General features: G+C 40.1%; 1 protein-coding gene and 1 non-coding gene across 2 annotated transcripts in view; both read right to left on the minus strand.

The window, feature by feature from the left end:
- Positions 1–15,543, minus strand: part of KIF4A (kinesin family member 4A) — a 126,286-nt gene that overhangs the window by 5,923 nt on the left and 104,820 nt on the right. Inside the window, exons 22-27 of the mRNA XM_060138622.1 lie at positions 14,874–15,003; positions 13,404–13,574; positions 12,919–13,026; positions 11,809–11,886; positions 11,140–11,238; positions 10,426–10,608 (exon numbers count right to left, since the gene is read on the minus strand). Of these exons, the coding sequence (XP_059994605.1) occupies positions 10,426–10,608; positions 11,140–11,238; positions 11,809–11,886; positions 12,919–13,026; positions 13,404–13,574; positions 14,874–15,003 (769 nt within the window). The remainder of the gene's footprint in view (positions 1–10,425; positions 10,609–11,139; positions 11,239–11,808; positions 11,887–12,918; positions 13,027–13,403; positions 13,575–14,873; positions 15,004–15,543) is intronic.
- On the minus strand, positions 14,570–14,676 carry LOC132514187 (U6 spliceosomal RNA). Its single transcript, XR_009538675.1, has one exon. It is a non-coding gene; the product is annotated as a U6 spliceosomal RNA (small nuclear RNA).

Here is a 15,543-nt window from a genome sequence, read left to right on the forward strand (position 1 = left end):
ACCTACAATAACAAACCCAAAACAATTAAGAAAATGGTAATAGGAATATACATATCGATAACTACCTTAAATGCAAATGGATTAAATGCTCCAACCAAAAGACATACACTGGCTGAATGGATATAAAACCAAGACCCATATATATGCTGTCTACAAGAGATCCACTTCCGACCTAGGGACACATACAGACTGAAAGTGAGGGGATGGAAAAAGATATTCGATGAAAATGGAAACCAAAAGAAAGCTGGAGTAGCAATTCTCATATCAGACAAAATAGACTTTAAAATAAAGACTATTAGAAGAGACAAAGAAGGACACTACATAATGATCAAGGGATCGATCCAAGAAGAAAATATAACAATTGTAAATACTAATGCACCCAACATAGGAGCACCTCAATACATAAGGCAAATACTAACAGCCATAAAAGGGGAAATCGACAGTAACACATTCATAGTAGGGGACTTTAACACCCCACTTTCACCAATGGACAGATCATCCAAAATGAAAATAAATAAGGAAACACAAGCTTTAAATGATACATTGAACAAGATGGACTTAATTGATATTTATAGGACATTCCATCCAAAAACAACAGAATACACATTCTTCTCAAGGGCTCATGGAACATTCTCCAGGACAGATCACATCTTCGGTCACAAATCAAGCCCTGGTAAATTTAAGAAAATTGAAATTGTATCAAGTATCTTTTCTGACCACAATGCTATGAGACTGGATATCAATTACAGGAAAAGATCTGTAAAAAATACAAACACATGGAGGCTAAACAATACACTACTTAATAACCAAGAGATCACTGAAGAAATCAGAGGAAATCAAAAAATATGTAGAGGGCTTCCCTGGTGGCGCAGTGGTTGAGAATCTGCCTGCTAATGCAGGGGACACAGGTTTGAGCCCTGGTCTGGGAAGATCCCACATGCCATGGAGCAACTAGGCCCGTGAGCCACAACTACTGAGCCTGCACGTCTGGAGCCTGTGCCCCACAACAAGAGAGGCCACAATAGTGAGAGGCCTGCGCGCCGCGATGAAGAGTGGCCCCCGCTTACCACAACTAGAGAAAGGCCTCGCACAGAAACGAAGATCCAACACAGCCAAAAATAAATAAATAAACAAAAACAAAACAACAAAAAAGATACACATAACTGAATATAATACATTCTTTTAAAAAAAATACGTAGAAACAAATGACAATGAAAAAACGACAACCCAAAACCTATGGGATGCAGCAAAAGCAGTTCTAAGAGGGAAGTTTATAGCAATACAATCCTACCTTAAGAAACAGGAAACATCTCGAATAAACAACCTAACCTTACATATAAAGCAATTAGAGAAAGAAGAACAAAACAACCCCAAATTTAGCAGAAGGAAAGAAATTATAAAGATCAGATCAGAAAGAAATGAAAAAGAAATGAAGGACACTATAGCAAAGATCAATAAAACTAAAAGCTGGTTCTTTGAGAAGATAAACAAAACTGATAAACCATTAGCCAGACGCATCAAGAAAAAAAGGGAGAAGACTCAAATCAATAGAAATAGAAATGAAAAAGGAGAAGTAACAACGAACACTGCAGAAATACAAAAGATCATGAGAGATTACTACAAGCAACTATACGCCAATAAAATGGACAACTTGGAAGAAATGGATAAATTCTTAGAAATGCACAACCTGCCAAGACTGAATCAGGAAGAAATAGAAAATATGAACAGACCAATCACAAGCACTGAAATTGAAACTGTGATTAAAAATCTCCCAACAAACAAAAGCCAAGGACCACATGGCTTCACAGGCGAATTCTATCAAACATTCAGAGAAGAGCTAACACCTATCCTTCTTAAACTCTTCCAAAATATAGCAGAGGGAGGAATACTCCCAAACTCATTCTACGAGGCCACCATCACCTTGATACCAAAACCAGACAAGGATGTCACAAAGAAAGAAAACTACAGGCCAATATCACTGATGAACATAGATGCAAAAATCCTCAACAAAATACTAGCAAACAGAATCCAACAGCACATTAAAAGGATCATACACCATGATCAAGTGGGGTTTATTCCAGGAATGCAAGGATTCTTCAATATACGCAAATCAATCAATGTGATAAACTATATTAACAAATTGAAGGAGAAAAACGATACGATCATCTCAATAGATGCAGAGAAAGCTTTCGACAAAATTTAGCAACCATTTATGATAAAAACCCTGCAGAAAGTAGGCACAGAGGGAACTTTCCTCAACATAATAAGGCCATATATGACAAACCCACAGCCAACATCGTCCTCAATGGTGAAAAACTGAAACCATTTCCACTAAGATCAGGAACAAGACAAGGTTGCCCACTCTCACCACTCTTATTCAACATAGTTTTGGAAGTTTTAGCCACAGCAATCAGAGAAGAGAAGGAAATAAAAGGAATCCATATTGGAAAAGCAGAAGTAAAGCTGTCACTGTTTGCAGATGACATGATACTATACATAGAGAATCCTAAAGATGCTACCAGAAAACTACTAGAGCTAATCAATGAATTTGGTAAAGTTGCAGGATACAAAATTAATGCACAGAAATCTCTGGCATTCCTATACACTAACAACAAAAAATTTGAAAGTGAAATCAAGAAAACACTCCCATTTACCATTGCAACAAATAGAATAAAATATCTAGGAATAAACCTACTTAAGGAGACAAAAGACCTGTTTGCAGAAAATTATAAGACACTGATGAAAGAAATTAAAGATGATACAAACAGATGGAGAGATATACCATGTTCTTGGAATGGAAGAATCAACATTGTGAAAATGACTCTACTACCCAAAGCAATCTACAGATTCAGTGCAATCACTATCAAACTACCACTGGCATTTTTCACAGAACTAGAACAAAAAATTTCACAATTTGTATGGAAACACAAAAGACCCCGAATAGCCAAAGCAATCTGGAGAACGAAAAATGGAGCTGGAGGAATCAGGCTGCCTGACTTCAGACTATACTACAAAGCTACAGTAATCAAGCCAGTATGGTACTGGCACAAAACCAGAAAGATAGATCAATGGAACAGGATAGAAAGCCCAGAGATAAACTCATGCACATATGGTCACCTTATCTTTGATAAACGAGGCAGGAATGTACAGTGGAGAAAGGACAGCCTCTTCAATAAGTGGTGCTGGGAAAACTGGACAGGTACATGTAAAAGTATGAGATTAGATGACTCCCTAACACCATACACAAAAATAAGCTCAAAATGGATTAAAGACCTAAATGTAAGGCCAGACACTATCAAACTCTTAGAGGAAAACATAGGCAGAACACTCTATGACATAAATCACAGCAAGATCCTTTTTGACCCACCTCCTAGAGAAATGGAAATAAAAACAAAAATAAACAAATGGGACCTAATGAAACTTCAGTGCTTTTGCACAGCAAAGGAAACCATAAACAAGATGAAAAGACAACCCTCAGAATGGGAGAAAGTATTTGCAAATGAAGCAACTGACAAAGGATTAATCTCCAAAATTTATAAGCATCTCATACATCTCAATAACCTAAAAACAAACAACCCAATCCAAAAATGGGCAGAAGACCTAAATAGACATTTCTCCAAAGAAGATATACAGACTGCCAATAAACACATGAAAGAATGCTCAACATCATTAATCATTAGAGAAATGCAAATCAAAACTACAATGAGATATCATCTCACACCCGTCAGAATGGCCATCATCAAAAAATCTAGAAACAATAAATGCTGGAGAGGGTGTGGAGAAAAGGGAACACTCTTGCACTGCTGGTGGGGATGTGAATTGGTACAGCCACTATGGAGAACAGTGTGGAGGTTCCTTAAAAAACTACACATAGAACTACCATATGACCCAGCAATCCCACTACTGGGCATATACCCTGAGAAAACCATAATTCAAAAAGAGTCATGTACCAAAATGTTCATTGCAGCTCTATTTACAATAGGCAGGAGATGGAAGCAACCTAAGTGTCCATCATCGGATGAATGGATAAAGAAGATGTGGCACATATATACAGTGGAATATTACTCAGCCATAAAAAGAAACGAAATTGAGCTATTTGTAATGAGGTGGATAGACCTAGAGTCTGTCATACAGAGTGAAGTCAGAAAGAGAAAGACAAATACCGTATGCTAACACATATATATGGAATTTAAGAAAAAAATGTCATGAAGAACCTTGGGGTAAGACAGGAATAAAGACACAGACTTACTAGAGAATGGACTTGAGGATATGAGGAGGGGGAAGGGTAAGCTGAGACAAAGCAAGAGAGAGGCATGGACATATATACACTACCAAACGTATGGTAGATAGCTAGTGGGAAGCAGCTGCATAGCACAGGGAGATCAGCTCGGTGCTTTGTGACCGCCTGGAGGGGTGGGATAGGGAGGGTGGGAGGGAGGGAGACGCAAGAGGGAAGAGATATGGGAACATATGTATAACTGATTCACTTTGTTATAAAGCAGAAACCAACACACCATTGTAAAAGCAATTATACTGCAATAAACATGTAAAAAAAAAAAAAAAAGCAAGCCAGTCAGCCAGTAATTTGGAGCTCAGAAATCATAGGGAGAGAATGTTTCAGTAAACCCTGGGTCAGTCAGACTCTATTTGAAATGATATATCCTATTTTAGGGCCCCATAATTTTTTTTAGGCATATAAAAAGTGTAGACAAGAAACAAACCCCACTCATGTCCCCAACCCTCCCTTGATGAGTAAAATACAGATAGAACTGAAGCCTCCTGTCTATGCTTTCCTGATCCCATTTGCCTTCCTCCCTCCCAGGGGCAGTCTCTTGAATTAGGTGCTTATTATCCCATGCATGTCTCTTTTTTACCACATATGAGTTTTTGTTTAAAATATGTAAGGAGTTATCTTACATACTTTTAAACTTTATATAAATGGTATCTTATCATCCGTTGATGCATGTAGCTCCTGTTCCATTCATTTTCACACTATGAGCATGCCACAATTTACCCATACTCCTCATAGTGCCATATTTCACACTTACAACAAGGCTACAGTAGTAATAGCTGACATCACCATGTGCCAGGCACTGTTACAAGCGCTTTCCATATATTAAGCCCATTTTATCAATAAGTATGTTTCCTTGTGCACACATTCAGGAGTCCACTGTGTGTATGTGCTTCACAAAGAGGGAATTAAACAAAAAGGGGGTGGGTGACCAGCATTATAGGAAGTGATGTTGTAAGAGAAATGGTGGAAGAAAGTAAGGATAGTTTGGCTTGGAACAAATATAGGTGACAGAGCTCTCAGAATGATGGATTAGAGTCAGAGGAGACCTCAGTGACCATCTAAAGCCTGATTTGATGTATGAAGCCCCACTCAAACATCCCTGGTCTTATTATCCAATGCTCTATTTATCCTGAGATAACAGTGTCTATATAACTTCTGATCTCAGGACCAAATTCTGCCATCTGGAATGATATGGAATCAATTTAACCCCACTTTCACAGCATATATGTTCAAACCCTGAGCATCATTTTCACTCCCCAGTCCCACTCTGTCCAAATCCTCTCAAAGCTAAATATACCTAGCTCCCTCAATGATTCACCACATGACATGGTTTCCAAGAATTCTCACCACCTTGGCTATATAACAATTTCTCCAAGTTCATCTTCAATTGTGACACCCAGAAATGAGCATAACTTTCTAAATGTGGTGTGACCATTGTGAAGCAGATTGAGACAAACACCTCCCTTGTTATGAACTCCATAGTTCTGCTAATGAGTCCTAAATCACAGTAGCTTTTTTTCCCTTGTCATATCTTTGTGGATTCATATTGCATTTACAGTTAAATTCAAGCCCTTGAGTCTGTTTCATATGGACAACCATCACCATTGTTGTGTAGTTGTGAGGGTAAAAGAAACCATTAAAACATCTTCCCCCTCGCCCCCATTATGAGAATAATATATAGTACTTTATAAAATCTGAAAATCAAAACCATGATTTTTAATATTTAACAATTGTATATAGTCTTTCATCATGTGGAAATGTCAATTTACTTAACTGGTCACCTAACGTTAGATATTAAGATTGTTTTGAAAGAAATTGTTTGCCATTAAAAATCATGTTGCAGCAAATATCCTGGTACATAAATACAATCCAAATCTTACCATGATTGACAAGGCCTCTGATTACCCCTCTGACCCGACCTTGTACTGCACTCTCCCACTTCTCAGTATCCTCCAGCCTCACTGGCCTCTTCAGCTGTTCCTTGATAAGCCAAGCTCATTCCTGCCCTGAGGTCTTTGCATTTACTGTTTCCTGTTCCTGAAATGTTCTTCTGATTTTTTTCCTGACTTGCTCCTTCACTTTGTTCAGATCTCAGCTTACATATCTCCTCTTCAGAGAGGCCTCTCCCAAACACTCGTCCAAAGTACTCTTTTCCTACCCCATCATTCTCTATGATTTGACTACATTTTCTTTTTATCTCTTATCATCTAAAATTATTTTATTTGTTTTTCTGGTCACTATGAGTCTCTCCCACAAGAATGTCTTCAGTTTCATGAGGCCAAGGATTTTACCTGTCTTGTTTATTGCATCCCCAGCACCTAGAAGCAGTGGCTGATACATAGTTTGATGCTCAAAAAAGATTTATAAATCTTTTTACATATCAATGACTATATCCTTAGTATAAATACCTATGTGTATGATTATTGAGCCAAAGGATAGGAACATTTTTAAGGCTTTTGATGCATATTTTCAAGTTGCTTTCCAGAAAGGTATGCCAAACTACACTCCTAACAACAGGAATGCCCACCTTAGTCACCTTTGCCAACACTGGACATAACAGAAAAAAAAACCCCTAACTTTGCTTCTTTGAAAAAGACAGAGCAAAACACAGAGTTCTATGACATGTCCTAGAGACACCTCGCCAGGATGACATTGATCCATTGATTGCTACAGGCTGGGTATGGTCCTCTGACCATTTACACATTTATCTATATTATATGCCTCAAAAACACTCTATTACCCTGTCCATGTGTCTCTATTTTATCCAAAGTACAAGAATGGCATCTGAAGGGCTATCATAAGGAAGAACAATTAGATTTCTACATAGCCAAGACTCATTGGGATGATTTATAGGACAGCTCAACAAGTGACAACTTTCCAACACCTACTTGGAATACAATGGGCTGCCCTGTCTCACGACTGTGAGCCTCCCCCTACTAGATTGCTTGTTTTCAAGCAAGCAGAGCCTAGATAAACACCTGGGAGTTGTATTATAGAACAGTCATGACGTACATGACAGATGTATTCACACGAATGCCATGTGCACTAGCTTTAGCTTCATCCTATTTTCTCTCACACCAGGACGCAGATCAGAATATAAGAGAGGGAGCAAGATCTTGCCACAGACAAAATCTCAAATATGATGTATGTGGGATGTGTGTGTATACGTGTGTGTGTATCACAACTGCTAGCAACCCACCAGCATGTCCCAACACCATAGCTGAGAACCACTATAATAGAGAGATTCTTTATATAAAAGCAGTGGGAAGTCAAGATGAAAGACCTCTGGGGTTCCTTTAAGCCAGTGGTTCTCAACCCTGGCTGCACATAAGGAATCTCTGGGGAGCTTTTCAAAAAGGCCAGGTCCCACCTCAGACCAATTAAATCAGAATATCTGGGGGTGGGGTCCCAGGCAACCTGTGTTTAAAAGCTCCCTGGGGGATTCTAACGTGTAGCCAGGGTTGAGAATTATTTCTTTAGAGTCTATAATTCTTCTAGCACTGATTTCAGTGTTACATTATATCTCAGAATGATAAGATCTGGTAAAAATTGTAACATAAAGGATACCAGGCTAGGAATTGGGAGGCTTGGGCTCTAGTCTTATATTTAATACTTGGCATGACCTTGGACAAGTCACTCCATCCAAGTTTATCTCCATTCTTTCATTACTAGAGACCAGAATACCTCCTCCCTCTTTTCTGCCAAAGGGGACAAATGGGAATATTTGTAAAAATGCTTACAGTGCTTTAATAACAATACCTGCATGATATTTTATCCTTCACAAGGTGCTCCTGCATATATTCCTTCTTTTAACTTCTCAGACACCATATAGCCCCATATAAAGGTAGTATTATTAAAACCCATTTATTAAAAACAACAACAACAAAACCCATTTATACAACTTTGACTGTTACTTTGACTCAGGATATTAGTGCTGGAAGGGACCTTATATATCACTATTCTAGCCTCATCCCTTTATTACATAAATAAGGAATCTGAGGCTCAGAGAGATTAAGTGACTTGCTTAAGGCTATCCAACTAAACAGTGGCAAAGTCAAGGCTACAACTCATGTTTACCTGGCTTCTAAGCTATCACTTCTTTACTACAGCACATGGCCTATCCTTCGGCATCTCCTTAGTACAGATAGGAAATATAGCTGAATGAGGAAACCTAGTTTTTTCAGCATTAGCTTTGGACAAGTCATCATTTTGGTACCTGCTGCAGTCTCCTTTGCAGATACCTAGTGATTCATACCAGCCCGCTTCAGCTGGGTTGAAACAATAATAATCAGGATGGCCTTCATGCAAAGCATCAAGGTCTACAGCTGATGTGTCTACAAGCAGTCTGATCAAAGAGCAGTCCATGTACTTCGAGGCCTCCAAAAGGGAGAAACTAGATTGTATGCCAACTTGCTCCCCTTAAAGCCCAGTTATATTCTCAAGTTATAAAATCAGGGAAAAAGCCTAGAAAATAATCATCTCTCAGTGTTTTAGAGATAGGATTTATCATTGATAGCAAATATCACTTACTTGCATTTTTGGCTATACGTCTGTATTTCCTTTTTAAGCTTACAGCAACAGTGCTATTATATCTATGCTTGTGTGTGTGTGTGTGATAAGCTTTCCTCAAGGACAAGTATACCCATATTTGCTTGCCATTTGGAAACTCCTTCCCCAGAGTTTTAGGTCCTCTACCATTTGTTTCTGTGTGTACTTCTCACCTGTGCTTCCCAGTACTTGGCTGACCTTTTCATCAACAATCAGCTCATGCTTACCACTTCAACCACAGTAGAGAGCATAAATGTTTGCTGAGTAAGTGAATCAAAGTCAGACATGTTCTGCCCCATCTTCTCTCAGTGTCGCAGCTCTATGTCCCGCTACTACCTCTACTATCAAGTCTTTGCGATATGCTATTCATTGTGCCAGAAAATGGCTTCCCAGGTGCTCCCAAGACTGTATTTCCCTTTCTGTCTTATAATGAAGCAAGAGTCGTCCCTTTCATGGCATGTTCATAAACTATATCTATTTGGTTTGGCTTTACAGTCACTCTTAAAAGCCCCTCAGTCCATCTCCCTGAGATGAGTATGCTGAGGTCCTGTGATGTGTTCCTATTTCTTTGGCTTGTTTTCCCATTAGATTATAAGCTCTCTGAGGCTAAGGATGAGCTCTTAGTCCCACTAAGAGCACACGGTATGTTGCATTCCTGATGACTTTCCAAATGACTTACGGCCACCACGGCTGTCTAGTCCTCATGAGTTAAGCGCTTCTCTCTGGTGTTGTAGCTTTACAAGGCTCAGTTCCCCATGTGGTGCACTATCAGCTAATGAAATCGAATAACCTTCCAGGAATCCAGCTAGGGTAATTTGTGAGCTGTTCTCTTTAAGTGGAATGTGGCTGCAGGCCACAGTTGGGGTAGTGATGAACTGTAATGCCTGGGAAGTTAATGTCTCAACATAGAACACCTAGGTTTAATAAATCCGTAGGATTATCATTGTGTAAGTAAATAGAGCATGCCTCAAAGTCAGATTGTTTCTAACTAGCCTTAACTTTGGTGTGTTCAATCTTAAAGCTCCCACTTAGCTTCTGGGCTACAATTTTTACTGATATGACCATGATGTGGTAGAAACAAACTGGACTTGGAGTCAGAACATTCGATTTCAAGTCCTGACTGTCACTTTGTTTTATGTCCCTGGGCAAGGTCATTTCCCTCTCGTGGGTCTCAGATCCAGCTGTAAAATACAAATAATAAACACCTCACTGGATTTTTTTTTGCTGACAATGAAAAGAGGTAACATATATGAGAATGGTATATAGACTGTAAAATGCTTTAAAAATGTGAAAGATTATTATGGTCACACTGGAACCAGTTTCAATGAGATGGTATAGAACACTACTACTTGTTCAGACTGGTCAGAACTTGAAAACATGAAAAGAGCCTCCCTGTGCACCCAGGCAGCCCTCTCAACTAGCCCCCAGTTCCATACAGAGTTGGCCCAACAAGCACCCCTCAGCAGAGCCAGTGCCTCTGAACACGATCGAGGGATTGAGGTGTAGGGTCTGGGGTCGGTACACCCTCACTGGCAGTGAAGACTAATGACTAGAACCCCTGAAAGAGATGAGCTGCCTCCTACCCCTTGGATGTTCTTCTTGGACATCTTAACTAATTTTGTTGGCTTCCATTCCTCATCATCCCCATCACCACCATCACCATCACTGTCCTCAGGCTCATTCACAGAATATTCTGAACAATATTTTATATCTTCGATGTTCATGCTTTGCTCCAGGAACTTTTCTTTAAACCGGGGAGGTTTGGGCTAAGAAAAAAAGTTTGGAATGGTTATTTAATTAAAAACAACAACAACAACATGTGGATTATATCTTCCCAGTAGCTGCTGCCCGCTATATTCTCAGAGCAGAGATTTCAGATTTCCTCAAATATACCCCACTTGGCTTTACCAATCAGAAGAAATTCTGCTTTAGCCTTTGGCCTCAGTCTTTGAAGGGAGAGAAACTGAAGGGATAGAGGTTGAGCAATCTGAGGGAGGAGGGAGGGGCTCATGATATGATAAGTATCTTTGGATGGACAGCCGAACACTGCTCTTTTCTATGCGCCTCCTCCTCAGTTGTGTTGCATAATGCCTGTACATGGTCCAAAGTCAGCCGTCTAGGGAGGGAGAATGACTATTTTCTTCACGATTGTACTGTAATTTTATTTGGGACTCCATAGAAAATTGAGATGCTGGAATGTGGGAATTTTAACTCTCAACCACTTCTGAAAGGTGATTTTAGTACACTCACCCCAAACCTTGGCTATGCAAAGGTATCACAGGCCCTGAGCAGTTTACCTTAGGTGGGATATATTCGAAAGAAGAGTCTGGAGATAGAAGGGTATCCTTAGGAAGATGAGATTTCTGTCTGCTGGCTACTTGGAGGAGGTTCAATTTCTATTTGAAAAGAAGAGACAAAGTGTACATTGCAGGGCAGCTTCTGAGAGTGTTCATGGCTAAAACATAAAGATTCCTAAGTTAGCTTAATCTTAAGCCATGGTAAAGTGAGGCAGGGTAAGAGCAAAGTAGGTTGAAGGACTCCCACTTTACAAGATCAGTATTAGATTCAGAAAAGAGCAAATTAAAAAATGTGTGGGCTCCCCTGGTGGCACAGTGGTTGAGAGTCCGCCTGCCGATGCCGGGGAAACGGGTTCGTGCCCTGGTCCGGGAAGATTCCACATGCCGCGGAGCGGCTAGGCCCGTGAGCCATGGCCGCTGAGCCTGCGCGTCTGGAGCCTGTGCTCCGCAACGGGAGAGGCCACAATGGTGAGAGGCCCGCGTACCGCAAAAAAAAAAAAAAAAATGTGTTTATGCCATCTGAAATGCACATGACCATACCACATGGAAACTAGATGTAGACCTCATAAAATTGAGCCAAGTCATTATACTCAGGGTTGCTCCCACGAGCTGGCCTCTGTTGCAAGAGGGTCTCCCAGGGCTTATTAAATGGGTGGGAAGCTGTACTACCTGCTTCATGATTTTGTTCTCTCGGAGAAGTTGCTGATTTTGCTCACATACTTCCTGCATCTTCTCAAGTTCTTCATCCTATTTCGAGATAATGCAGTGATAGGTGGGGTTATTTTGGGCACTACATGTGGGTTACCAAACAACTCACAGGGATGAAAACATACTACTGCCAAGTTGCTGGCAGCAGGTGGTTTTTGCACAGCAGGCACTGGCGCCCAGAGAAATGCCTGATCCCCACCAATTCCTAGGTGTCCTGAGTGCCACCTCTATTCCAACGCTCCCAAGCAGCCACGACTGCACTTGCAGGAAACATGGGCTCTGCTCTACATGCCTTCCTCGTTCTTTTCTATTTTCTAGCCTCATATCCCTTATTCATATCAGGATGCTGATAAAGAAACCCATCCAGAGTGTCAGCTGTTTCTTTGAAGTCTACAGATGCTTTTGCCCACGCTTCTCAACACAGGTTAGGCAGTTTATTTGCTACACTAATAAACCTGATTAAACTTCCTTGGCACTTATGATAATTGGATTCATGCCTACGACCTTAACACATTTGGTTGTCTTTGATGGGCAGTGCCAAGGAAGCCGTAGAGACTGGTGGTTCAGGAAAAAGACTCTAAGTTGGATAAAATAGTACTCCATCATGCTACTAAAGGGTGTGGTATTCCCAGCCTCTGGAAGAAATGCAGACCCCAGGCATTTTACAAACAGGTCAGGTCTCAACTCAGAACAGGCACGGGAAGAGACAGCTAAATGTCCCTAGGATTCTACTGGATGATTTAACTTTCTCAACTCTTTAGAGCTCAGCGTTGAGGCGAAGAACCAGGAGGCCTCAAAGTCTGATATGGAGTATGTACTGTCATTTCTGTACCAAAACGGAGGTTATCCTATATGTGGCTATATCCTAAACACCCCTAAATTGATCAAACAGGGCAACAAGGCAATAGAGACTACCATTATAAAAGGCTACCATTATAAAAGGCTACCTTTATAAAGCTTTTTTTCAGTAGGTAATTACTCTTTCCTGCAGGTACAGTCATGTAAATCAGACAGGATTCTCAGTCAGGCCTGGGGACCCCATCTCTGGAGACCTTTGTCTCATCTCCATACCTGACACTTCAGGATGCTCAGCAGCTGTTGTTCCTTTTCGCTGACGGACTCCTCTAGCTGCTTCTCTGCCATTTGGCTTTGCTGCAGCTGGCTGAGGAGGTATAGCACCTAGAGAAAGATACAACCCAAAGGTACCAAAGGAATGAGAGGAAAAAGGAATTCTGGTTTAGTCCAAGCAGTGATCCAGTTACTCCTTTGTGATTTCAAAGTAAATTGTTCTCTTTGGCTCTCATGGCTTGAAGCATCATCATGTTCATCTTGGTATTAAAGTTGGAGGCTAAGAGCCATTGTCACTGGTATGTGTAAACTTATTAGATAAGTCATTTTTCTCTATTTCTGGTTTCTTATTTACAAAAATTGGAAAAGACTACGTGGCCTTTTGAAGGAAACTTCATACCCCCATTATTATTATTATTATTTTTAACTAACAACAAAGAGCAACAATGGTTTGTTTTTCAGTATAGCTTCTTGGCTCGCCAGCTTACCTTCTCTTGGTGCTGTTGCTCCACTCTCACCAGCTCTGCCTGTAACTCTGTCTCTATTTCAGCAAAATGATTTCGTTCCTCAAACAGCATCTTCTGCATGTCAGCACAGCTGGCCTTGTTCTGTTTCAGGCTGCTTTCAAGCTTGCTGACCTGTATTTTGGAGGAGACCAGCTGGAAGGGATAAAAGAAGATCAGTTTATTTGGAGAATGGCCACCTTTCCCCATTCATTAGGCAGGAAAATGTCAGCTTTCTTGAAATGGACTGAGAAAAGTTCTTCCATGTCCAAGTCCATTCTTATGTTTTCATGTCATATGGATTCTACCATTGAATAGAATCACCACCACCCAAACCAAGGGCCGAGATAGATATCTGCTGAGATAGGTATCTTAGAGCTGGAAGCCACTGCTGAGGTCATTTAATCCCTTGTTTTACCTCAAGGCAAGAATAAATCTAACACAAACAGTATCTGACAATTCCAAACTCTGATACTCAAGAAGTTCTTCCTTAATTTTAAAGAGAAATCCACAGCACACACCCTTATGGCTAATTATGTCCCATTTCAGAATGTCTGTGTTCACATGTTGGAACTTGTAGACACATTAGCCGAGACTACAGCTCTGGCTCTTCAGGCTAGATTGATATCCTATGCTGGCCTAGTTTTATATTCTCTACTAGCCCAGATGGTGAACATCATAAACACCAGTGTTCACAAGACTAATCAGGATTTCCTTAGTAGGAAAAATCTGCTAACCCAACACAAAAATGCATAAAGGATAGCACTGCTCAAACTTGCAGAGTCGGAGTTTGTATGCTTGCTTCAATCACCAGAGGTGATCAATTTTAATTCCTCTTGTGACAGTGGAAGATGATATATTTATTTTAAGGTCAGTGAAGATGGATTTTCCCTAAGATGAATCTTTATATGTCAAAGGTTTTCTCTTTCCTAGATTGTATCTTAAACTTTTTGAATATAATACATGTCAGAGGTGTTTTAAAAAGTAGTATAGTATAATATTTTACGTTTGACCTGTGGCCTACTATGGCATCCTGATTTTTCATAATAATAACAGTGAACATTTATTGAGCACCTGCTATATGCCAGGTATGGGTATCAACTTGCAACTCATATATATATATATATATATATATATATTTTTTTTTTTTTTTAAATATGGAACGCTTCACGAATTTGTGTGTCATCCTTGCGCAGGGGCCATGCTAATCTTCTCTGTATCATTCCAATTTTAGTATATGTGCTGCCGAAGCGAGCACTCATATATATTTTTAAGTGACTGGCTTGTACTTGCTCACACCAACCTTTACCCATAAAACTATTTCTCTAATGTTTGTGTCATTGTGGTTTCTACCATGAGCAGTGGCAATAACACTATGATAGTATTCTAGGCTAACATCTTATTTCAACCCACCAAGCCAGACCCTGAATTGCTGAGAGGAAGAGAGATGTTTACCTCTCCAATTAAGTATTTCAGGGCACACTTGGCTTCCAGAATGGTAGCAATATTCTCCCAGCGGTGTTTTGGCCTGTCTTCACTTTCTGCATCCAGCAGCTTCTGCTGTAGGTCAGCAATCTGAGCACTCCTTCAGGGAAAGAAACAATGAGCCTTATTTCTAGTAGCCTCAACACCAAGGAGAGGGGAAGAGCTCTGAGGAGAAACTTCAAATAGTTTCATGGACAGAGGTATCAGTTAAATACCATTTAAATAATGATTGAGTCATCTGGTTAGGGTTTTATACAGTATCTCAAAACTTGTTACAAAGGGATGCTAAGACTAACCAAATGGTTTTATTTTATTAAATACTGGTTGAAATAAGTGGGTCATATAGTGGGACTTGGAAAGATTTGTTTTAGTGAGGCTTTTGTTGTAGCACATTGACCATAATGTGACTTTGTCTTGAGGCCACATAAGCTGGAACTGTGACGTGGTGGCTCACCTATGCAAGGACAAGATTCAGGTTAGAGACCTTAAGGGAAAAAAAATCTCAAAAGAACAAACAGGTAGATGCTCTTTGCTGGAATCTAACACCAAACTGATACCTATGGCTGGTGTCGTGAGAGGTTATCTTGGAGTACCTGCCACAGGACTGAGAAGTTTCTACGAAAACTAGATACCATGACCC

The sequence above is a fragment of the Lagenorhynchus albirostris genome, chromosome X, assembly GCF_949774975.1.
Source record: "Lagenorhynchus albirostris chromosome X, mLagAlb1.1, whole genome shotgun sequence".
NCBI lineage: Eukaryota > Metazoa > Chordata > Mammalia > Artiodactyla > Delphinidae > Lagenorhynchus > Lagenorhynchus albirostris.